At 43.8% G+C, this 26,360-nt stretch overlaps 1 protein-coding gene across 1 annotated transcript in view; it reads left to right on the top strand.

Moving 5' to 3' along the window:
- Window positions 1–26,360, top strand: part of LOC144128466 (transmembrane 9 superfamily member 1-like) — a 109,875-nt gene that overhangs the window by 48,714 nt on the left and 34,801 nt on the right. The window contains exons 3-5 of the mRNA XM_077661892.1: window positions 11,947–12,028; window positions 15,917–16,021; window positions 25,488–25,606. Of these exons, the coding sequence (XP_077518018.1) occupies window positions 11,947–12,028; window positions 15,917–16,021; window positions 25,488–25,606 (306 nt within the window). The remainder of the gene's footprint in view (window positions 1–11,946; window positions 12,029–15,916; window positions 16,022–25,487; window positions 25,607–26,360) is intronic.

Genomic DNA, 26,360 nt, shown 5'->3' with positions numbered 1-26,360 from the left:
ATTAGAGCCTTGTAGCCGGCCGTTGGTGATAGCCATATCAGTTTGTAGAATTTCGAAAATGCGATTAACCTCGCACCCGCCGCGGTGGCTCAGTGGTTAGGGCGCTCGACTACTGATCCGAAGTTCCCGGGCTCGAAACCGACCGCGGCGGCTGGGCCCCCGTGTGCTGTGCGATGTCAGTGCACGGTAAAGATCCCCAGGTGGTCGAAATTATTCCGGAGCCCTCCACTACGGCACTTCTCACTTCCTTTCTTTCACTCCCTCCTTTATCCCTTCCCTTACGGCGCGGTTCAGGTGTCCGCCGATATATGAGACAGATACTGCGCCATTTCCTTTCCCCAAAAACCAATTATTATTATTATTAACCTCGCCGCTGTGGCACAACTAGTTCGTGCCATTTCTCATGCCATTCGAAAACCGCGTGCCTGCGGGAGGGCACAAAGCGATGTTAATCAAATCGCGACATTCCGTGATGCACATACCACGTGACAGCCTCTGCCCGCCCTTGCTGCGGTGCTCCCGACCCTTCTCCACCTCGCTGCAGGCGTGGCACAGAATGTCACGCCGTATGTGCAACACGGAATGTCGCGATTTGATTAACATCGCTTTGTGCCCTCCGGCAGGTGCGCGGTTTTTGAATGGCATGAGAAATGGCACAAAGTAGTTGTGCCACAGGTTAATCGCTTTTTGAAACTCGAAGAACTGATATCGTTGTTACTAACAACCGTTAACAATCACTTTATTAGTGAACGTGACTCGCCTTGTTATTGACGCTTGCCAACACTGCTATTACTGTGGTGCAAAAAGCTTCTATTTACCTCAAAAACCTTATTTTTAAAAATTAGCGCCTGGCTCCCTTTAAACACCCGGTATATCGTTTCGGTCGATCCTGACGGCGTGTAATGCCTAAGTGCGGCAAGTGTATATGCGCTTAGTCCGCAGCTGTTGCTTACGGCCCGATCACGTTACTTTATTCTCACAGGTAACTCTCACTTTCACACTGACAGACGTTACAGCTCTGGTTTAGCCGTGTAGCCCTGCGCTCTACCTTGGAATCTGCAGCGTCAGCCATAATACCTTAATTTATTTAGTGAATGAAGTTAATCGAACCAAAATTTAGTTTAATATAATTTGGTTCAGTTGCCACCTGCCGCGGTTGGCAAGTGGCACTGTGGAGAGAGGAAACCTCTCCTCCACTTGTAGGGGAGGGGAGAGACATAGGGTAGAAGGCGACGGGGGGCCAATAGCCGGATACAACTCAAGAACGAAGTGGCTTTTCCCTGTCAAAGAACCTTCTTTCCAGCCAATGGCGCCGGCCGATTCTCATCACCCTTCTAGCGTGACAACGCAGAGAGCGGTGCGACAATGCGGGGAGGGGTCTATCCCCGACCATAAAGGTAGTGGACTATCCCTGTTCATCTGCCACGCTAGCAGGGTCACGAGAATCGGCCGACGCCATTGGCTGGAAGGAGGACCTCTGACAGGGATCCGTCTATAGTGTGACTTGGCAGGTTGTTGCGAGAAGGGAGGAACGCGCAACCGGAGGGTGGCTACCGTGGCTACCGTGGAACCCAGAGGGTGGCTACCCTGGAAGGAGGAGGTTACGACGAGGGCGTGGGAGAATGCGCAGCCTGAGGGTGGTGTCATGGCAGAAATGCATGGCTATATGGCTAAGCTATGACAGATTTCGCTCTTTCATGCACTAAGCCCGTAAGCGTAGCTTTGCAAATGTTTTCTTACGGCGATAGCGTTTTTTTGTGCCAGCTCTAAATACGCTCAAATGGGCGCTAATCACTGATAAATCAACTGCTGGGGCAAATAAATGAGCAAAGAGGAACTCTAGTTTCTTTAGACCGCACCAGAACACCACATACAAGGTGCGACTCAAAAGTTCGGAGAATTCGATCGTAAGAAGAAAAAAAAAACAGGAGATGCTTGCCATAACTCCTAGTTTTTCCTGTCCCCTTCGAAGTGGCCACCCTGCTGAGCATGCATGCACCGATCCGAGCATTTCTCCCACGATTCCATGCATCCGTGGAAGTCCCCAAGTGTGAGTGCGTTAGCACCTCCTGCGATTCCGACTCTTTCATTGTGTTAACTGATGCCCTTTCTGCCTCGGTTTCGTTTTCAGGGACAGGAAAAGTCACATGGTGTAAAGTCAGGCGAATAGGGCGGGTGCGCAAGCACTGTAGTGGTGTTTTCGGGAGCGAGGAACTGTCTAACAACAAGTGATGCGTGAGCGGGTGCGTTTTCATGGCAGAGAAGCCACTCGTTGTTAATAATAATAATTGGTTTTGCGGGAAAGGAAATGGCGCAGTATCTGTCTCATATATCGTTGGACACCTGAACCGCGCCATAAGGAGAGGGATAAGGGAGGGAGTGAAAGAAGAAAGGAAGAAGGGGTGCCATAGTGGAGGGCTCCGGAATAATTTCTACCACCTGGGAATCTTTAACGTGCACTGACATCGCACAGCACACGGGCGCCTTAGCGTTTTTCCTCCATAAAAACGCAGCCGCCGCGGTCTGGTTCGAACCCGGGGTTCTTCCACTCGTCTGGATGTTTTCTCCGACTGTCTTCCCTTAGGCGCTTCAAAACCTCACAGTAAAATTTGCTGTTGACAGTTTACCCAGGAACCCAGAATTCCTTGTCGACAAAACCGGGAGTGTCAGAGAAAACAATCTGCTTGGATTGACATGACTAGGAACGTGGCGGGCTTTTTTCGGCCGCGTCGAATTGGTGGACATCCACTGCGACGACTGCTGCTTCGTTTTAAGATCATAACTGTAAACCCATGATTCATTTATCACTGGTTACTGCAAACGGGCCTGGGGTCGTCTCTGACTTGTCTGGATTCCGTATAGGAAGAAACACGATGGAACTCCTGTTCGTCACTGAGCAGTCTTGGCAAAAGTTCGGCACAAATGCGTTTCGTGTTCAAAACGTCCTTCAGAATGCACTGAAGTGTCCCGCACGACTGTTCTCCAATATCACAGACGTCGATCGCAGACTGCGGTCTGCATGGATAGCCTCGCGAACTTCTGCTATCGTTTTCGGTGTTGTGGTTGACGGTCGTCCTGAACGCTTATTGTTGTGGACTGACGGTCGGCCGTCTTTGCAGCGTTTGTACCACAAAAAAAACTTCTTGCTCATGGCATTGCCTCCAAAGGGTTTCTGTTGCATGCGATAGGCTGGTGCAGCAGTTTTTAATGCAAAATTTGGGGCACATTATTTGCCCCTTTCGGTTGAAGAGTAATGCGCCGAATCACTGAAGCACAACCTTTCAGAATCACACTGGACAAAACAACGCGTCCTCTAAGCTGCACGGCTTTCGTTGCGCTGATGCACAAGAGTCTGCTTGCCCACATTCAGAGTGTTTCACCTAAGACTTAACACAATTTTTAAAAACAGGCTTTTCGAGTTAGAAGACCGCCTTTCTCGCCAGCGGTATAGTACATCAGAATACAGTCAAGAAGTGCTAATATTAGTGCTAATAAGGTTAACTAATATTGAGTTATTTTTTAACTGTTACTGTGAGGCTCCTTAATTATTGAGAGGCGTGTAGCCCACCGTAAGTAGTATCCGTACCAGTTTTTAGAGTTTCAAAAACGCGGTTACCCTCGGCGCTGTGGCCCCAACAAGTTCTGGCTACATCGCGTCAAAGTGCGTGGGCTTTCGAGAAGCTTGCAGGCAAAGCAACCTCTCCAGTACACACAACTCGACGAAAATAGCCAAAATTTGTTGGGTCTCAGCGCCGAGGGTAATCGTGTTCGAAATTTTTAAAACTGATATTGATATTACTTACGTTGGGCTACACGCCTCTAAATATTTAGGAAGGCTCCGGAAATTTCGATCACCCGGGGTTCTTTAACGTGCACTGACATCGCACAATACACGGATTCTAGAGGCCCGTGTACTGTGCGATGTCAGTGCACGTTAGAGAACCCCAGGTGGTAGGAATTTCTGGAATTCTTCACTACGGCGTCCCTCGTAGCCTGAATCGCTTGGGACGTTAAGCTCCATGAACCATAAGCAGGAACTGGAATTTCGCACTTAATCCTCCATACATTGCACTTCTGTTGTGGCGGAGAGACTACGATATAATGAACCCAGCTTGACGTTTTTACAGACACTCTGTTCGGCGAAAGCCTTCAAATGGAACTAAATGCTAGCACTAAACGCTTATCTTAACAAACAAGCAAATAAAAAGACAAGTCCGAACTGCAACCACAAGGAAAACATGACTTCAAGCTCGCTTCTCTGCACTGCATAAGCTAAAAGTTTTGCCTCATTGCATTGGCGGGGACGGTGAAGCACGCTTTAAAGGCAGCATCAAATTAGACGTTTTTGCAGGCGCCAAAAGGCATCCCAAGAAAACCACGCCAATCGCGCTTCTCTGCACTACACAAGCTAAACATTTTGCCTCAGGCGCACTGGTGTTAACGGTGAAGCATCCTTTAAAAGGCAGCACCAAACAAACGCGGGACGACTGCGCACCCATCCACCTCCAACTCCGCTAGACACAAAGCGAAATACACCAAACCGGGCACCGTCGTTAATGAGAAACATGCTTCCCGCACGTCACAGGAAACGGCTGAGATTTTAGCACATCATTCGGCCTCCGCCTTTTGCGACGTTTCCAACGCCTATGTTAATTATACACCATTGTTAATAATACACCAACAGAGCTGCAGCAACCCCGTAGCACGACGCTCGAGACCCGCGCTCGGCTCTCGCAGTTTTGAACCGCCAGGGGCAGAACGCGAAATGCACACCCATCGACTCGCTCACAACAGCGTTACCGGCAGAAACGTTTCGCGGAATTTCGCTCGGACTGCACGCTGCTATCCGGCGGATCTCGTGAAACTAAACTAAACTTTTGTTGAATATTTAGTCCGTGCTGCTCCTTGTATCGGCCATGCTTTGGCCTCGCGTTTGCAGGGTTGAGCGTCCTAGATAGCGAGAAAAACTCGCGGCCAGTAACGGCCAGCACTCCAGTCTCCAGCGAAGCGGCGCACGCGGGCGAGAGGCGATGTGCGCACGGGCATCAGCACCGCCTTGGTGAAGAGTCTGTTGGACTGCCACGCATCTTCTATCTCTGCGTACGGTCGTATGCACACACACGTACCGCAGGGCCGCTAGGAGTGCTCTACTGCCATGGCATGACGCATTGCACCTACGCACAGACACAACACGAATGCTTAAGCGAGTACTTCCTCTAGACTGCTTCATAAATAATTGTCATGTCGCCGCTCTGACATGTCTTAACTGACATGTCCTTAACTGACATGTCTTAACTGACATCTAACAAGTTTGGTTGTGATTGTTTGGGAAAACTACCTTCTGTAGCCAGGTTTGAAGCCCTATTTTTAACTCAAGGGCAGCATAGACGACAGCGTCACCACCGCGACAATGCAATTTATATCCGCCAGGGTGCCTCCGGAACGAGTCAATTGAACAGCAGAATTGTCAGGTTGTCTGCGCCCCCCGCTGCATTTCCGAGACGGTGAGCGTGAACATGCGGGCTACAAATTCTTCAAAATCAAAAGGGTGGGACCATTTTACGCATTGAACGATGAACTTCTGATTGAAGAGCGATGCGAGCAATTATGCAAGGGTTTGCGATTAAGTTGACCTCATCTGCGCCAGCAAGGGGGGGGGGGGGGGGTGGGTTCAATGGACTAGGGCTACCTTTCATCAAAGAAGGGCAAAATTTCCGACGCACATTTTGAAGGTCAGTGGAGGGAGTAGGGAGTAATGCACAATATCTCGAAACTTAAAAAAGTAATTTGAAAGTAATTTTCAGTACTTTTTGGAAGTAATTGTAATGTAATTTAATTACTTTTCAAGAGTATTTGCCATGTTTGCTCTTTAGGTGTTGGAAATTAATCCGAAGCTCTAAATTGGCGGTTGCACGAGCTGCAACACACACCCCCTCATAATACACCGTGGCAGACTCGCAAACTGCCTACCGCAGCTACCCCCAAGGGCAGGATAGGACCACTCATGGCTAAAAATCTTACAGTAAAATCTTACCTACACCCGGAACACCTATGTATAGCCGGATACCAACTCAAGAACGAAGCAGCTCTTCCCCGCTTCCCCGTCAAAGGACCCCTCCAGCCAAATGGCGTCGGCTGATTCTCATCACCTTGGCTGCGTGACTATGCAGGGAGCGGCGCCAAAATGTAGAGAGGGGACTATCCCCTTTCATCTGCCGCTCCAGGGTCAAGAGAATCGGCAGACGCCAATTGGCTGGAAGTCGGTACTTTGACGAGGGAAAAGCCCGCTTCGTTCATGAGTGGTATCCGACTGTAGTATGGGTACCTGGTCACCAGGCATTCAAAGGGAACGAGCGCGCACACGCCTCGGGCGAGTATTTCTCCCCGGGGCGCCCATTATGGACATCGTGGAACCACTACCCCCGCTGATAACTTACGAAATACTTAAGCATTTAAGACTAGCCCGTCGAATGCACCCTCCGCTGGCTACGGCTTTAAGCAAATAGGAAGAACTGTGACCCTGCAAACTACGAACCAATACCTTTGATAACCCACACAAATTACTCGCAATCAGTCATTCAACTCACAATGCAAATTTCGTGGTAGTGGTGGTGGTGGTTATGAAAAACATTATATATATACTGAGAGGTGTTCGGGGGCTTCCACTAGTGGGAAGCCTCCTTACATACTTGCTGGAGTCCCTAGTCCGGAACCCCATTGGTAGAAGCTTCCGTCCGGGCCCTCTGGACCAAGGCCCGCTGGGCCTAGAGGTCCAAGCAGCCGCCGCCTCCCAATCCTCTCGGGTAGGGTGGGGGTTTGGGGAAAGGGCTGTGTTCTGCCGGCAGGCCCACACCACACACCGTGTCAGCCACCTCCCCACAGTGCGAGCACCGGCCAGTGACCATAGGGTCGAAATGTTTCATTACAGCCAGGCACACAAGAGTATTCGTAAAAAGTAGGAGGAGCACGCGTTCGCCTGCTTTCCCAAGCTCTTTTGCCGGGCTTTGGGTAGCGTTGATGTTCATGCTGATAGTATTTTAGAATTTCACAAAAGCGGAATAAGGGTTGTCCCGCATCCGAGATATCAGAGTCGCTATGAGGTACCCGGGAGATGAGTGCTCGGGCAGCCGCGTGCGCGGCCTCATTCCCTCGAAGACCCTGATGGCCTGGAGTCCAGGTGATGTGTCAGGGGTGGGTTCCGTATTGCGAATGCACCAACGCAAGAAATATGCTGCTAGGGGTTCTATGCGACCGGCTTCGTAGGTTCGGCATGCGCACGCTCTGCGGGAGTCGGTGATCGGGTAGAAGGCGCGCACTTATACCACAGGGTATGGGCCTGCCAACTAGATCAAGCAATAGATATCTACAATCAACCAACCCGCAGAATGGGTGGGAGACAGCGCTGGTCTTTTGGGATCAAGCAAGTCAACAACAGTTGATTGAAAGAGCCCGTGCAGCAGCCTACGCCACTGGGGTACTGGACTGAGAACTCCAACCACCGCTGCAGCCTTTAAACGGGTATCAATAAATATGTTTATCATCTGCACCACTATCCCTGCCCCCCCCCCCCCCCCCCTCATAATCTCCGCCACTGTCCTCCCTGCCCCTGCAGTGTTTTTACATGGCAGGGCTGCGGCCACCGTATTCCGATGGTGGCCAAGTGCAGCCCCGCACCGCTGCGCCTTTTCCTTTCTTCCTGCTCACTCCCCTTTCATCCCTTCCATTACGGCGCGGTTGAGGTGTCCACCTAGATGCGAGCCGTTTACCGCGCCTTTCCTTTCTTCGAAAAGCAATTTTCGTATTCTTGGCAGACAGTTGCCGGAGCGCTCCACGAAGACGCGGGCAAATGTAGAGCTGTACACTGAGGCCTGCAAGGTGCTGACAGCCTCTGTGGCCTCTGCACGTATACGGCGTCATCACGCGACACCGCTCTTGTGCGCTTTGAGCTGCCTATACCCACGTACACGATGGGTCAGTACACGCAGCTGCACATTGTTTTTTTTTTTTTTACCAACGAGCCCTTCTAGTCGTCTTATACTGATGAATGTGAACGTCGGCAGGGATTCTCGCAGCTGCTGCCGCTAGACTCCACGCATGCTTTCTTTTACATGCTTCGAAAGCTACTCAGGTGACATTTATTGTGCTGTAGAAAGGAGCAGTTCACTGCGCGGACAACGATTGTGTGTCGGTTTTTGGGAATCCAACAATAACTGGTGTGCACAACGCTTTACCTGCTTGTGTCAGGACCCGCGCGTTGCTGCGCTTTTTTTTTCTTTGTCGGTTCGTGTCCCACAATCACTTAAAACGCCTGCAACCGTTAGGTATACGATCCTTGCCGCCAATTCGACCCTTTCGTCTCTCTCTCTCTCTCTCTCTCTCTCTCTATATATATATATATATATATATATATATATATATTATATATATATATATATATATATATATATATATATATATATATATATATATATATATATATATATATAAAAGCTTGGCTTCGCTTTTCATTGAACGAGCGGATGGCAATGCGTGTCCCAGTCACTTGCGAACGCCATTTTTTTATGCTTTTTTTCGCCTACGTTTGCGACTGTAGCTTTCTTTTATTTATTTTTTTGTGGATTCTTCACACTGAGCGTTCCCGAAGAAAATAGCCGGCTCTGGTCGCTGTCCGGCGCAATGCTGTTCAGTCGCGCGTTCATATCCGTTTGCGTCAGCGGCACATGCGTGTCTCTGCTCCACGTTATCTCGTCGTCGCGGCTGTGACCGAAGTCGGGTTTCGCCACCTCCGAAGAGCCCGTACTAGCCACGTATTCTTTTTTGTCCCATCTGTCTGTTCTTTTTTGTTTAACACTTTGTTGCCGTTGTGCATGGTGACGCGCGCAGTAGTTGCGCCCAATGCCGAGGTGGGCGTGGCCCATGCAGCCCCGTATATACTATACCTGCTATTTTTTTTATTTTTTTTTTATATATTTTCAGCTTCACATGCGTTTGTCGTTCGACTGCGAATACGTGTCGCGCCGTGTGGGCAGTTCCGGCGCAATATGCGGCGCAAACAGCTTCTCCTTATCTGTGCCCGACCGGGCAATTAGTTAGGTGCTCTGCGCTGATGGTGAGGGCGGTGTTACTTTCTTCTTTAGTTTGCACGCGCGGAAAAATAAAAAAAAGGCTGCAGCCCCATGACGATTTGTCTCTCTCTGTCCTCTTTTTTTTTTCTCGTTGTTGCGTACTTTTACGATAATTTCTTGCTATATTCTTCGAACAAAAAACATCCATGTTTCTTGAGTTGTGTCTGCTGCCTCAGTTCTTATCGGCCCGCTTCGTACAGCGCACCGCGTGGTCCACCTCGTTACTGGAAACGCGATAGTGCGTTGTTCATACTTTTATACTTTTTTTGCGTGGTAACCGTCCTACCCCCCTCGTGTATGCTTCTTTTTGATGCAGGCCATTGTACGTTCGCGCCTAGGGTAGCCTCTGTTGTCGTTTTCGATATTTTGTGAAGATCGCGATATTGATGGTGCTGTAATACTACTGATTGTGAATATGCTGCGGCGGTAAGGCGGATTCCGGATCAAGACGCCATTACTTAACGTCATCATCACCAGCTATAACTACGTCCTCTGCAGGACAAAGGCACCTCGAATTGGCCTCGAATGAACCCTGTCCTACGGCAGCTGAGGCTGCCTTATCCTTGCAAAACTTCCTGATGTCATCCGCCCTGATACATTACCACATGTCATCAGAACGCGTTAATCCGTCGATCCAGGTCAACTTGAATCGGTCCTCAGTCGGTCCTTTGATATAGTATTTGATAATTAAACAATGCTGCGCGTAAGAGCTGCCGAGTTCGGGTTCCAAGGACAGGCCACTGGCATTATCGCGAGCAGTTTCCGCCTGCTTCGCGATGGCCCTCAGTTCACTTTGGAAAATTTTCTGTCCGCTCAAAATCGTCGTGGAGCCTATTGTTACGTGGGATCAGACACTGTATATCAGTCAGAAGTGGTGCGTCCTGGCCCCGTTCCGACGCATGCCCAGGTTTGGTGCAGTGCGCGCAGCGAAAATTTTCTGTCTGTGAACATGTGCATTTAGCGGACAACGATATTATTAAAAAAAAAAAAGTTACCCGAGCTCTTTTGTGCCGGTTACACTGCTCGTAACTAGCGTTTCATACGTCTGCTTTGCTCCGAACGCGAGGACTCCCGGAAGTGTACCTCTTTAGGCTTTCCCTTATGTACAGACATGTTCAGGAGAAGCCAGCTTGCCGGGATCAAGCGATGTTTTTTGAGGTGAGGGGGATGGGCGGGTGTGGAGGTGTTAGTAACGGGGAAAGAGATATTTTGCGCGATGCAACCATTATTACCGCGCTTTTCCGCGAGATGTTTGCAGGTTTCTGAAACTTAATGCGGCAAAATTTAAGGCGTTTGCATTTATTATATTTGAGTTGAATTCTGCGGGCAAATGTGCACGACTTCATCTAGTACTCTTTCATGTGCACTTTTGTAAGCGCCAGTTCAGACCCTTTCATTTACTTTTCCTTCCTGCATTTATTTTATTTTCCCCTACATTAACAGTCTCGCTGTTCCACAAGCATGATATATCTTTTGAAACAGCTGCTGGCCAGAGGGTGTATATTTCTTTGTAAATTTTTCGCCATATTTTCTATTCTTAGTCCGGTTCGTTTTTAAATAACCTGTTGCGCATTCTTGTTTACTATATCGTAACTGCTCACTTTCCTTTTTTTAGTACCCGCTCGAAAACTTGTAATCAGAACCAAGGTAATTATACTGGATAACAAAGGAGACTAACACAATCGACAAATCGCAGACGCGTTGTTTTTGCCACATCGTATTTCGATTCGCGCAGGAGTTTTCTGGTAACTCATCGGCATCGTCACAAATTCCACCAGAATCATTCTTTTCTGCAAACAAACCGATCATATAGCGTGAAAATATACTGTTCAAATTATCCTGTGTGTCAAAACGGAAAATCAGACCATGCACCTGCGGACACGACAAAAAGAGCGAGTAAAAAAGATTAAAAACCTAGCGGCAGTAAGTTCTATCCCTGTTATATGTTGACGGTATAATTATCACCTCGTGTGTAAAATAACTGTGGCCTTGGGTGCCGCTCATATTGTTTTCATTTCTGGCATCGTTCGAAATCAGTGTGGTGTTATTTTCAGTTTGCCGTGTTATTTTTTTTTTTCTCCCTTTAAAGGTTTTGAGGAAGTTTAATTATTGCAGTTATTTTTTCAATAACTGACTTTTCTTAATGTGTTTTTTTTTAATAATCGCTGATATTACTTAAAGCTGAGCACGTAATCACATTCTTCTTGCAGCAAATAGGTCTTCATTAAACGTGGCGTGCCTACTACAGAAGTGGTATTGAGGGCCTGCGGGTGCAGAGGAAGAGCTCCTTTCTGTGAGGCTAGTTTTCTGGGATGTAGTGAAAGGAAATTGGTTGTAATTTAGAGGCACTGTGTTATCGTATGCACTGGAACGTAAATGAAATAGTGTAGAATATAAAATATAGTCGCACTTTGTGTGACCTTAAATGGGCATATATTTGTATAACCTCTTTGCTTAATATCATTCTTCCCAGCATATGGCTTCATTTTATGGGGAAGCCGCTGCGGTGGCTCGGTAGTTATCTCGTTCAGCTGCTGACTCGAAAGACGCAGGTTCGATCCCAGCCCCTGCCGTCACGTTTCGATGGAGGCGAAATTCTAGAGGCCCATGTACCGTGCGATGTCAGTGCATGTTAAAGATGTCAGTGCATGTTAAAGATGTCAGTGCATGTTAAAGAACCCCAGGGGGTCGAAATTTCCGCAGCTCTTCACTATTTCGTCCCTCATAGCCTGAGTTGCTTTGAAACGTTAAACCCCCTAAGCCATGACCAATTTTGTGGGGCAGGATGTGACTGAGCATTTTTCTTTGCTTTCGCTTTCAGATTGTTCATCGCAGTCTCACACTGGGGGAAATTTTGGATGGCGACCGAATGGCAGAGTCGATGTACAAGATCCATTTCAAAGGTGAGTGTTCGTCCGTGTTTTTAAATGCGCTAGCATTATAACGCCCGTGATTGCAAACAGTTTTCGGTGTTGGCATGTGAAGCTTTGGTAGAGAGATAGAGAGTGGGAAAGGGAAGAGGGTGGGAAGCGACGGATGACGAGTGGGAAAAGGGAGTCGCCAAGCAGAGTTAGGTGGGGTAGGAGTATGAAATATCGAACTGTGGTTGCTGGAGTGGATCAGGGGAGTGGAGAGAGTGGTATGGCGTATCACGTATTGATTGATGGACTGTCACATTACGCACTTGCACAGTCTGAACACACCTGCGGCTGCACCTTCCATGGGGAGCACTAATGTTCTCTGCCGCATGAACCACATTGATCGTCTGCGAATTTATTTTGTGGCCTGAAACTGGGAAGTGTAAGAGGTTGTGAAGAAAGGTGCAGTACCTCCCTCACTCACATGGAACACCTCATCTGCACCCTGAGGGAAGGGATCAAACGAGGTGAAGAGGGCGAAGGAGAAAAGGTGCAGGTAGAAACCATAAGTCTTCTTGCAAGGAATAGATGAATGTAACGCAAGCTTGTTCATCACCTTGCCCTCTAGAAACAAACCTCCCACCCCCATGTTTGCCTTTTTTATTATTTTTTTTGCCTAGCAGAGTCATTTTTCACCTGGCATACGCAAGCTGGAAGGCCCCACTAGAAACTTTAAAAAAAATTAGGGAGAGTAATCGCTGGTTGTTGCATCGTAGCGGCAGCACAGTTAACAAAACATTAGTTAACGTTGCATAATCTAATAATGACAGTTCAGAGTATAGTTATGTATACTATAACCTTTGAGGGGATTGAGGGTGAAAGCAGGAATCCCAAAGTAGCTCCTTATCTGTGTTTGAGATAATGTGTATGATGGCAAATCACCCACGGAAACACACTTTTTGGTTCGCGGAGCAAGAAAACGTGGTCCGTATTTCTATCTGGAATATGTGATTAGCCCTTTTTTTCTCAGCAACTCATTCAGATTTTATTCCAGCTCAGCATAGCTCATTTTGTTTTGCTTCATTTTATTCCCCATTCTGTCCTGGTTTAACTTAATTAGAATTATAGTTCTCTAGTAGATATTTACAGTTTCGTAATTTTTTTGCTGTTTTCATGCATAAACACTTGTCGAAAAAGACCTGCTTCATAGATGAGTACCATTCCAGTTCAGTAGCATTGCATTTCTGTGTAGATAAATCTGGAAAATTTTCAGCCTCCTATCTTGTTTTTCGGATAATGGTTCATATATAACAACAAATGAAAAAGATGTTTAGGTCAAAGCACATACTTCAATGTTTTGGCGTAAATAGCATTTGCTGAAATTTCTTTTTAATAGCCACTAGCCATGTAGTCAATACCAGTGCCAGTTTTACGCTTCTTTGCTTGTCAGTTCGTTCTTGTGGCCTTCTTTGTGATCTGTTCTCCTCCGCTTTGTGATCTGTCCTGTGTAGTGGTGCTGATGGCAGTCTATCTCACATAACTATTTCACAATATAATGCCCTGGTGATATCTTAAATGTCTAGGAATACCACCACGAACATCAGACGACATAAACTTGGGCTCTGTTGTCATTACTGAATGTGAGCACTGCATCTAAGATTGCAATTCAGAGGTGTGCATTATAGGGAAGGCATTTTCATGTGTGCAACCCCAAGCGACATAGTTAATGCACTTGTTGGCATTTTGGGTTTGCCCATAGAGACACTTGCAGAAAGGCTCTGCCTAAGCTAGTAGCTGGAAAGCAGTTTTCGTGGCGTTACAAACTGATCTGGGTGGTAATTAATGCATAAAAGGCTCATTCGTCATCTGGGTATTCTTTGTTCACCAAGTGTTGGGCTGTATTGAACATATCTTGTGACAGGGATTGGTTTTGGTAGCCAGCATGTGGAAATGTGTTGCCCAAAGTGCCTTTAGCTTGTTTTCTAAGTCTATAACCAAATCCAAAAAAAAAAAAGGGTCGGAATCACTGCACAGGAAGGAAAAGTAAGGTAAGAAGATTAGCACAGAGTGCATCATGCCAGCATTCAATAAAACATGATATGGACCTCTTTGCTTTGCTTTACTGCAGATAGAGAATCAGCTCAGTTCAGAAAAATTCTCTCTTTTGCTTTCAACACTATTTTTTTTAAATAAATGTGGGTGAGTGAAAACCCAAAGAATTTGAGTGGGCCTGCTCGCGTACTCGCCACTTGATTTCAGAAACCTGGTATGCGAGTCACTGAGTAATGTTCAAGATTTTACATTTGTGATTAGCAGGAAATGAAAAATGCATTTTTTTTTTATTTTACCCTATCATGTAACCTTAATCTACTGGAATCACTAGTTGCAATTCTTATTTGTGAAAGTGCACTTGGAACTAATTAAGTTACCATTCTTATCTACCTTAAAGTGTGAGGCCACATACAAAATAAAATCTTAAAATAAACAGTTAGGATTGTAAAATTTATTTTATCTGACAGAGCTGTAGTCGTGCCAGCATTGATAAGAAAACCCTGAAATGTCAGAATAAGAAAGCTTTGGCATTTAAGTACCTGTATGTGTGCCCTATGCAATGAACTAGGATAAATATATTTCAAATAATATTAAAGATGCAACCTTCAAAAAACTGAACAGAGTGAGCAGAAATGACCTAGTTTGATTACACCTATTCCAAGTAATGAGCTTTAGTGTGAAACTTTTCGCATGGATTTTATTTCTACTAGTTCATTGCGTGTTCCTCTATGTTGGGAAAAGGTACACAAAATTTCAGTTGAACGTATTCGTTTACAGAAAAGTTAGTAAAAAGCTGTTTTGAGAAAAGTGAAGATGAAGTTTTCAAATAATGCCCAAGATATAAAAATAATTACGTAGAAGTGTGAAATACACCAGACTCATAGCTGTGCCACCCCTGAGACTTAGTGAGGTTTTCTTTTGGCTGTGTTACTGCTCGTCTCTTTTTTCTTGTTTTAGATAGTTACCTGATGGACACTAAGCTCTTTGTATTCATTAGTAATCTTTGATGATGCAAGCCCTCTTGATTAATACCGTGGTTCTATGCCAGCGCATGCTTTACGGTATCCGTACTATGCACGCGTTCATTATTGAAGTGACCAAAAGCATCATGCAAGTTGAGAGTTTGCTAAATGATAAACCCATTCAAGCTCTCTCTGCATGTCGTATTTTGCCATGTAAACACTTTGACAGGAGTTCATCTGAGCTAGAATCACCGACTAGGGCTTTGACATCACTATTCGTCTCATTTTGAAAGCCCTCTTTTGTACTCATAGCTTCCTTAACCCAGTGCTTCAGATCTCTCTAATACACGAGCCGCTTGAACCAAGCAGTGCAAACCATGCCTTTGATGCTCGTGTGTAGAGGTATAGTGAAAGCGACAGGTTGGTGTGGTTTGCTTATTTCTTCAAAGGTCTCCCATGTTAGTTTTGTATGGTGATACAAAAGCAGATCTGTAGCTGATCAACATGGCATCAGTCAACTTTCCTTTTCAAATGAGTTCACATGCTGTCTTCAAGTTTTGCACATTCCTTTTGTGGCCATTCTTAGGTAAAATATGTATCTAATCAAGCATAAGGATAGTGAATAACATTAAAAACGTTAAAAGTGTAATTTTAGGGTATGAGTTTACTCTAGCAAGTATAAACTGCCAACATAAGAGACAAAAACAACCTAATTTTGGTTTTAAAAAACAGGTGTAAGGGTTCTGCAACTGGATGTAACCTCTAAATTAAGCGAGGTGTGGGTATAATTTAACAATAGATAAAATAACAATAGAAAATTCAGGAAAAAAAGTTGAGGTTTGTGTGTGGCCTCCCACCTCATTTTCACACCCTTGAAGTGTGCAGTTGATATTGATACTAATTACAATGCATCTTGCAGTCCCTACAGAGAAGAAAGTGCTGTGCACAGTGAATCTGTCGGCTGAAGAGTTCAAGAAGCTGAAGGAGGCCATTGAAGATCTCTACTACTTCGAGTTTGTTCTAGGTAAGTGGCTACTCTTGCTGCACATGTTATGTGTGGAAGCATTCTCAAAGGTTGTCATACGTATGACATTGCGCCCTCCTAACGCATGCCACACGCTGCATGTAGGTCAGAAAAATGTCAGTTGCAGCCAGGATGTATTTGATTATCACAGACTCCATGTCAAAATTTCTGAAATGCATTCACAAATAGGCCAGTCAGTCACTGGTCCTTCCTTTTTTTTTTTTTTTACTTGCAGACTGCAGCCAACAGCCTTAAGTGTTCCTTTTTGCAAAAGGGCACTGTTCTTCTCAATTATGTATTCTGAAGTCTTTGGTAGTCAGTAATTCTTTTCTGCGTGGTGTGTAGCAATTCAAGTTATTGACTTAGCATTAATATGAAATAATGTTGCTGCGTTGAATGGTTGTCTGAAAAAGCTGCTGCTTTAAAGAAACTAATGTGGTTAATTTTTAGATTAGTTTTTCTGAGCAAGCCCTATGAACTCCATGCATATTATCTTCTGCTCACCTCCTCATGCAAATTATAGGCTGCTGTAAGAAACGCATACTGTAAGAAACAGTTTTGCTGGTTATTTATGCAGGACTACTGTCGTATGATTATGCACCTTGACTTTAGTCTTTTTACTGGTAATCCTATGCTTCCACTGAATTTGTTTGTTCTTGCTGATTTTATTAAGTGTTTAGCACTAGAATGAAGGACAGTTACAGAAATGTGAAGGGAGAATACTTGGCTGATTATGTGGCGCTTGGGAACTTTATGTTTAATATCTAAAACTTTGCTAGTCTTTTCTGAAACTAAATTTTAGCAGCGTAAACTAGGGCACGTTATGTTACACATGGATTTAAGGGCTGCTGGGCTCTTGCGTTCGCTAGCACTCAACAAGACACATTCGCTTTGTAGCTGGAAAATTGCATAAAATGTTGGTTCTTTGGCTAAGATTCAGTATACCTTTATACACTCTGAACAGCTTTGAAGCAATGAAGTAGGCATTAGATCAGTGTTAGTGGTAATGCGTTACAAGTAACGGTGTTACCGGCAACGCATACACTTTTCGGTGACTTATAACATACTCGTTACCATTACGGAGCTGGAACGGGTAACATACTTACGTTCGCATTTTTCGGTAACGTGAGATGTCACGTTACTAGTTACTTGGCTTGTGGGCATCCAGACTCTAGGCACAGCAACCTGCCTCAGCTCCAGATCAACGGAGGATAACTTCTTCGGGAACACCTTCTCCACATCGTCGTCAACTAAAGATGAGGGACTGTCTCGGTACCTTTTGGTGCCGTGTAAGTTTGCGCTGAGTGGGCTGTAGGAAAACTTTCTATGCGTTCACCAGCTCTTCCTGAAAGTGAATACAAGAGTACTGTCCGGTGCGTCTGTTGAGCGCCTATTTAGCCTAGGTGCGGACGTATTCACTAAGGAGCGAGGCAAGCTGTCCGATTACAGCTTTGAAATACAGCTGTTGCTTAAATACAACAACAAATTGTAGTTATTAAAAAGTTGTTGCTGCAATACTCTAGTGTTGTTTATCAGCTTTGTCTTCAAAATAAATTTTGCTTCTTTCTATCTGCAACTGCGGCTACATTTCTGGTTACTGAATTTCTGGGCGAGCCAGGCTGACCTTGAACACCTTCACGCAAACCCTCGCATTTTTTGCGCTAATTACACAGGTTAAAGTGAAAAAAGAATTTTTATGTGCCCAAATATATTTTTCCAGAACTATGCCATTTAAGCATTTCTTTATTGCTGCATAATATGCGCGTCTATTTTTTTAGCAGAAGCATATCGAGCACTTTGGAACACCGCATTTTTCAGAATTACTGTAAATTTGTTGAGAGTTCAGCGATGTTTTTGTGAAGTCAGTATTGATGATGAAGTGTCATTTTGTGTTTATATGTTTTTGTGTTTTTTCATTTAAACGCACGAAGTCTGCAAAACAAAATAGATGAAATGGTTGTGTTGCTGTCAACTTTGAGGTTAAAGTGGGATGTATTAGTATTTTCTGAAACCTGGTTTAGCAATGATAATGATGCTCCTAACATTGATAATTATAAATGCGTATCTTTGGCTCGACAACAGAAAAGAGGAGGGGGCTTATCAATTTATGTGAGGAATGAAATCGGCTATCACTGTTTACCTGAATGCTTTGAAATGAATGAAGATGTAGAAGCTTTGCCTTTGTGCTGCGGAAAAATTGCTGTTATAGGTATATACAGACCGCCTTCAGGTTCGGTATCTGCGTTTTGTAACTTTGTTGAAAAAACTTTGGAATATGTCTCTCTTAATAATTATGAAGTGGTTTTTCTTGCTGATATAAATGTTGATATTCTGGGTCAAACGTCCGTTACGAGAAATCTGCTAGATTTGTACAACAGCTATGGATTTGTGAACTTAATTTCCTCACCAACACGAGTTACTGATAACTCTGAAACGCTTATTGATGTGTGCTTTACGAATATTTGCACTAGTGATGTCCCGGCTGGCGTTTTGACATTCAGCATTAGTGACCATATGCCTATATTCTGTATAGTTCCGAGTCAACCAAAACAACACAGGAGTAAACCGGAAACTTCTACATTTAGAAGAATTGATGAAAACAGCTTATCAGAGTTTCGACGTCTTTGTGCTAGCACAGATTGGAGTAATATTTTAAGACAGGAGGATGCATGCCAATCGTACACAAATTTTATATCTACTATTCAAGAACACTATAATACTGCATTTCCGCTAGCAACGCACAGAACTCATAAACAACTATATGACCGCATACAGGAAAAGAACAGACTTTTTTCTCGTTTTGTGAGAACAAAAGACACTGACATTCTCCGTCAATTCAAAACGTTCCGCAATAAGTTAGGTGCTGACATTAAAAAAGCAAGGAGTGATTATTACGCGAGAAAGTTCTCCATGTCTGATGGCTCGAAGGGAACATGGAATACACTTAACAATCTTCTAGGTAAAAACAGAACCAACGCACCCGTCTCACTCCACATTCATGGTGCGAACTATGATGGCGCTGACCTAGCGAATGAATTTAATGAGCATTTCTTATCTGTTTTTCCACGAAAATCAACTGATGGTCCACATCAAGATGCCTCAGTCTATATAACCAGTAAACAAAGTAATTCCATGTTTTTGTTACCATGCACTGACTCAGAAATAATTACCATTATTCACTCCTTACGCAGTAATAGTGCTCCAGGTGTAGATGGCATAGCTCCAGTCCCGATCAAGAAAGTAGCAGATGTCATTGCGATACCATTAGCACATATAGTCAACCTAATGTTCACGACAGGCGCATTTCCACATCAGTTGAAAATAGCTCGTGTAACTGCCATTCATAAAGGGGGTGACATTAATGATTTAAATAATTATAGGCCGATCTCCATTCTTTCAGTTTTCTCTAAGATTGCGGAACTTGCAATCAACACACGTCTTTCTCAATATCTCGACAAAAACCATGTCATCTCCAAGCAACAGTACGGATTTCAAAAAAACAAAACAACTGAGGCCGCCTTACTGGAAATCAAAGAAAAGCTAATTGGAAACATAGAAAATAAACTGCTAACAGTTGGCGTATTCCTTGATATGAGGAAAGCGTTTGACTCGGTTAACCATAAGATATTGCTTGAAAAAATGCAGTGTTATGGAATACGAGGCGTTCCTTTAACCTTATTTGCTAGCTACCTTGACAACCGATCTCAAACAACTATCATTAACGGTATTTCATCTGGGATTGGTCAGATTGTGTCTGGTGTGCCACAGGGCTCCGTTCTAGGACCAACGTTGTTCTTATTATGTATTAATGATATTGTCAACCTTCGTCCAGTAGACAACATTATAATCTATGCAGACGATACTAACGTATTTTTTTCAGGGCAAGATAGTAATATTTTGCAAGCAGCCTCCAATAGTTGGTTATCCCAATTGTCTGTTTGGTTAAAATCAAATAGGTTAGAACTTAATGTCAGGAAAACAAAGTACATACTGTTCAGAGCCAAAAATAAGGAAGTTCCGAACAACTTCCAAATTCACTTCGAACAAGCTCCTATAACTCGTGTCAGCTCTACAATGTTCCTTGGAGTCATTTTTGAAGAACACTTACTCTGGACAGATCATGTAAACTACGTTTGCACTAAAATGGCTCGCTCTGTTGGTATCCTAAATAAATTTCGCACAATACTGCCTCGAAAATTCAAACTACAAATTTATTTCTCTCTAGTCTTTTCGCATGTACAATATTGTTTGTTGATCTGGGGAACGACTACCTCAACCAATCTTGTGAAAGTACTTACTTTACAAAAAAGAGCTGTACGAGCGATTGATAATTTACATTACAGTGAGAGCACGGGTCCTTCCTTCCTCAACCATAGACTGCTAACCATCACGGCCGCTTACCACAAGAAGCTTGCTGTTTATATCAGAAACCTTATGAAAGGAAACTGGCAGACTTTCGAGAGCACATATTTAATTGCCCAAACAGTCTAAGGCACCCTCAATACCATGCATCAAAATCCCGTACAAACTATGGGTTCCAAAAACTAACTCACATAATTCCTCATACATTAAACACCTATCCATACTTAACAGAATTGTCAGTACAAAATATGTCCGAGGTCAGATTTAGGAAATCTGTTCATGAATATTTTTGTTGTAGCTAGTTGTGGTGTGTTTTTACCTAATCAGTTTTTGTCCTTGTTATGTTTTGCTCTCAGTTTTGTTGTGCTTAGCTCTATGCATGACTGATTTCTGTTTCGTTGTCAATATATCCGCTGCTTTTCTAGTTTCTGTTACTTATGGAAATTTTGTACCATTGCCAAGTGCCACTTTGTTTTTTGTTTTTTTACATGGGGAGGGCAGGCCTCTGTCAGGCGCTACTAGGCGCCTTTAGCTTGCTCTCCCTTGTTTGCAGTCTCTGTACTGGCCAAACAAAAACCAATAAATGAAATTAAGAAAATCGCTTCATTATGTGCCACAGAGTTAGAAGCCATCACATGTAACTCTACAGGCAACTCTAGGCCACTATAACGTTGCTAAGCTCCTGCGCATTTGTGCAAAGTGTTCTCGTTAAATCAGGATTTCGGGTAAGATCATTGTTTGGGCTAGAATTTAATGCGAAATATGGACTTGATAAAATTATCATCATGAGTTCTCGAGGCAAAGACGCAATGATTAAAATTTATGGCCATGGAGTTACGGCAGAGTAATGTGCATTACTTTTTTTTGGTAGCTGTAACGGTAACGCATTAACGTTTTTTGTTGTGGCTAATGTAGGGCGGTAACGCGTTCCTTTTTTTGTGTGTGTAACGAGTAATGTATTTAGTTTATTTTTTTTGGGTAATGCCTGCAACACTGCTTTAGATATTGCATATGATGCTGCACTGTGACGTTCAGCTTACAGATACCATCTTTTTGTGTTTGTGAATATATAATGCACATTACTTTGTTAAATGTGGGATTTTTGTAGCTTGTGTACTCGTCACATCTGCTGAATGTGGACACCTGTTGTGGGTGCTGGTAAACTGATATAAAAGTTAGAACCGGTGCAATCAACAATTGTGTGTACTGTACATGGAACAAACAACTGCGGTCTTCCAATCTCGTAGAACTAAACTGCATCGAGTGAGTGATCATTCCTGCTGGCTTGTAAGTGACAAAGGCATTTTGGAAAGCTTAAGTCACTACTTGATAGGACAGCAGCATTTCAATTTATAGGCTTTAGATATTCTGAGCTTCTTAGCATTCAAATTTGACCCCATTATTTATGGGCAGTGGAACTTGGAACTAGGCTGCAGCCATAGCTGTAGTCTAGAGCAGCTGGCAGTGTCATTCTCTGCTTGTGTGGGCTGGTTTTTCTGTTCTAGCAAAAGTTTTGTTGTTAGCTAGGACAGAAACCTTTTATACAGGAAGGAATTTCAGGATTGAGCTTTGGCCGTTCATACAGGGCACACCTGACTTTTGTTGCAGAGTTGCGTTTGGCCTCTTAGCTTTGTGGCTTTGTATTTGTACTGTCTTGTGTCCTCCAGCAACATTGTCTATGAGAGTTACCAGATGACAAAGAAAACAATTAAGCTTGTGTTGCAGGAGTCAGTTTACAAACTTATGCATGTACTTGCCATCCATCCCTTTTTTCTTAGAGTGGATAGAGCATAAAACAATTGCCCAGACTTGTTTTTAGACTATTCATTACTCATGACTTCATGAGCTGCTTTATGGTTGCTGTGACTGCATATCATGTCACATATAAGCTCCATACGCTGGTATGGTGGCTCCAGCAATGACCACATCACCAGCGCCGCCTCGTGGCAATCGCCACATTAACTGGACGCCCAGTGCCTTTGCATCAGCCCGGCCGCACAGCAGACATGCACTGACAGCGTTGCCCTAATGGCACCACGGGCGAGTCAACGCCTGATTTTCTACGGATTTCAATGCACTGAAAGCCTTGATGCCACCACTGAGTCACTGGTGCTGCGTTTAGTTTCAATTGCTTTCAGGTTGGGCTGATCATCAATCCCGAGCAGCCATGATTGTATTGCAGTCTCGACAGCATTGCAACTTCCAGCAGTGCAGCTCAACTGTTGAGATTAAGTTCCCCTACAGTTTGAGAAACAAGTGTTGATTTACTGAGATAATGAAATCAGCTGTGTATCTTACATCCACTATATGAATGGTCAGTTAGAATTGTGCAAAAAGCAATCTTACTACACACAGATAATAATGCTCTACGTTCTGAGGATTTGCTTTATGTGCATTGCCCTCATAGGCGCATAGCTCTAAGCATACAAAGAGGCAATTTTTTTCTTGCTATATTCCAAAGTTAGAGGACTTTTATTTTGGGTATTTCATCAAGGTACCTATTATATAAATTCCCAATGACCTGTGCCCTCACATAATGTTTTGGTTTTATTTTTCTATTTATTGATAAATACTTTAACTAAAGAAAGGGTTTTGTGATTTTGTGAAATGCAACAAATAAATATACAGAAAATTAAACCACTTTCTAATTTTCGTTCTATTGATCGAGAAAAGGGTTTTAGGTGTCGGGAATGCGACAATTAAATATACAAAATTGTAAACCACTGTAGGCAATAAAATGATACAAATACATACATAAAAGCCTAGGTGAAACAATGTGAAAAATGACATAAGCGCTGTCGGAAATACGACGTTGCGCCCACAACGCGCATACACACGTACACACGCAAAAAAAAAAAAGAAACTGACGCGCTGAACCCCAGAGAACCATAACAAACGAAGACTGAAACTTCAGAATTTAGCTCCAAGAACTCCACCATAAACCATCGCCTGTGACCCACTAGGCAATAGATCGAGCCACCCACAATTAGCGAAGTTTGCTTTTGCCTTCAGAGGAAATACCTTTCCGCCTGCCTCGCTGTCTGCAAACTGGACGAGAGAGCAGTGACCATCTTTCGCACCCCTGTTAACCAGATGGCGCCACTTGAACTCGCCAAACTTGCAGTGCACAGAGCCTATACTCGTTCTCACAAGTTGTTTGCAGCGCTGTGAAGGCTGCAGTGATTTGAGCCAATCATAACGGCGTGTACTGACTGCAAATCATTTTCCCGTGTGCCCCTCACCCCGCGACTGGCGGCTCCATCACTTGGAAGGAGAGAGCACCAGTGTCCAGCTGCTGTGCACAGGATACTGGACTGTCTCGGTGGGCGCCATATTTGCTACGAATAGCTGCGTACCATTATTTCACAGCAGGCCTCCATAGTGCTGTGTTCATGCGGAAATTCTCTGCTAACTAACCAGTTAATGAAAAACTCACTGTACTTTCAAAACACCATTCTGTACTACCTTTCCAATTACTGGAATAATTGTTTAAAATATAGTCACAACAGTACTCAAATATTCTAAGGATTATTTGTTGTCTTCCTTGCCCTTAATTGGAGGAGAGAGCTGTACCCTTAGCAGTGCTGCAAACGACTTGTGAGATGAAGGATAGCTATACTGCAACCAATGGCTCCCAAACATGTGAAGGGCACGTTACCCAATAATATGCTATTAGTTAGCAACTGAAATCTAATGTGAATGTGTGCCATTTCAGAAAGTTTTGCCATGTGTTGTACCGCTTAAATATGTTTATACATTAAGATAAAGGTTCGTCTAAACAGTTTAAAATTGTCTGGCAATAGCCTCAGAATGAGAGAAATCACTAGCTGTCAAGATGAGCAGCATGTTTTTCATCCCAGCAGGTTTTAAAGGAGCCTTGCAACACAGAAAAAAGCATGTGATTTGATTCTTTGTATGTATTCACAGCATCGGACATGGTTATCCCTTAGAGCCAAGGAATTTGCTGAAACTGCGATATTTAAAGTTTGAATCTGTTACAGAAGTGCCTATTTTGGGTTGATGGTGTGAAAACGTAGCAGTGATTTTCGGCAGTGGATATGAGGTGGCAAACAGATCAAGCACTGCCTTTCTGATTGATTGGGCATCCAGTTTTAACTTACTACTTCCTTTATACTTGTGAAACGAATCCAAAATATAATCTCTCTTGAGTGTTGTAAGCTTTTCCTTGGGGGAAAAAAAAAAGTCAATGAAGGAGTAGAATAGAACGAAAGCTAATAAATGCTAGGAGCGAGATTTTCTACCTTGCTTCAAACTGTTGTGGAGGTGAGCATTGCTGTTGAAACTGCCAGTAATGAGAAGGAAGTGAAAAAAAAAAAAATAACGCATTTGACACAACTGGACCTAAAATGTGAGCAGGAGACGAGATGGGTCGGAGGGGGTGGGGGGTCGCAAGGAAGCATTGGGAGCTCCCCCTGCTGTCGCCGCTGTCCTGTTTGCGATGTGTGCGTGGAATGATGACACCGTCAAAATGCATGGCTGTGGGCTGTCCTAGCAAGCCAACAACTGCATGCAAGCTCCCGCTGCATGTGTGCAAGGCACGGTTCTGATTAGTAGTGCCCAATCTCTGCACTGGGCAAGTGAAATGCGGTTTGTTTAATCTTTTTATTTTATATTTGCTAAGTAGAATAACTTGTTTTCGTGCTTTGATTTCTATACTTATTTTTGCAGTGGTGTCTTGAAAGCATGAGAAATTTTTTTAACCGGAATAATCGGCCATGAAAAAAATGTTGCAGTGCCCCTTTAACAGATGTTGCTGAATTTTGGTAACAAACTAGAGGCTTGCCCTTTTTCACCTGTCTCTGACTGCTTTCGTCTGCTAAGTTTTGCAGCTTGGAATTAGGAATAAATAATGCTAGAACATTCTAATGCCAAAACAAAGCTTTGCAAATAGTTGATCAATCCTTTTTCAAAGCTATTTCAGTGTTGAACGTTCAGTATATCCTGCACTCCTCAAACATTTATCAACATGAAATTTGTTTGACAATAATATTCTCTTCTTCCATTCTTGTGTTTCTCTACGTTTTTGCTGGAGTAGCCAGTTGAAGCGTCACCATCACCGCATTTTGTGTGGGGGCTTTTTCAGATGGCCTGAGACTATGGGGCTTCATAGGGCAGCTAGAAGAAGGCTCCTTGATTCCACACAAACACAAGCTGTACCTCTGGACACACCTGACCTTCAACATTGAATACCATGGGGACCAGGTGAGAGAGTGTCTCCTGTGACTTCAAAGCAGCTTTTTTGCGCACGCATGATGGTTTGAGCGAGTTGAAGGGAACCTGAACGTTTGCTCAGATGTTGGGTATTGCAGAACAGTGTCTTGAAACAATTATACCTGCCTGAGAATTGTTGATACCTTCTCTGTCTGCTAGTTGCTTTCTTGTTATGATACAAATGCATTTCAGAAGGCATGCTAACTGTGGCTAAAATAAGCTCACTGTGACTAAAATAAATATAATATCATTGCTCAAGAAGTAGTAATTCATGATTATGGTGCTAAACTGGGAAAACTTCGTCTACTAGTGCTCTTCATGGGAGGAAAGTCAGCACCTTCACCAAATAAAGGAATTTTATTTGAATTCTGTCTGAAGAATCTGGTAGCTCTAACTAGCTAGTCCAAGCACCAAAACATTTGTTCTGCAGGCAAGACTCGTGATTCTTGTCACCAACTCTCCCAAAATGTGATAACATTACATTCATTTTTTAATGCAGCACAGGTATATAGACTTCCCAAGTTTCTTTTTCCATGTCATAATGTTGGACAAAGTAAAGCATTTCTCATTTAACGATTTTAAGCTGCTAGATGTATATGAAGAAAGTCAACAGTCACCGAAACCATGAATTATAGAGTGGTCACATTGAAGATAAAAAGTGTTTTTCTACAGACTCCATGCTGCTGCTGAGAATAGTTGGTTTTATCTGCAGAAGAAATCACTGCAGATGTTGTGTGAGGTTTGG

This window comes from Amblyomma americanum, chromosome 4 (assembly GCF_052857255.1).
Source record: "Amblyomma americanum isolate KBUSLIRL-KWMA chromosome 4, ASM5285725v1, whole genome shotgun sequence".
Taxonomy (NCBI): Eukaryota; Metazoa; Arthropoda; class Arachnida; order Ixodida; family Ixodidae; genus Amblyomma; species Amblyomma americanum.
This window is presented reverse-complemented; position numbering and strand designations above follow the sequence as displayed.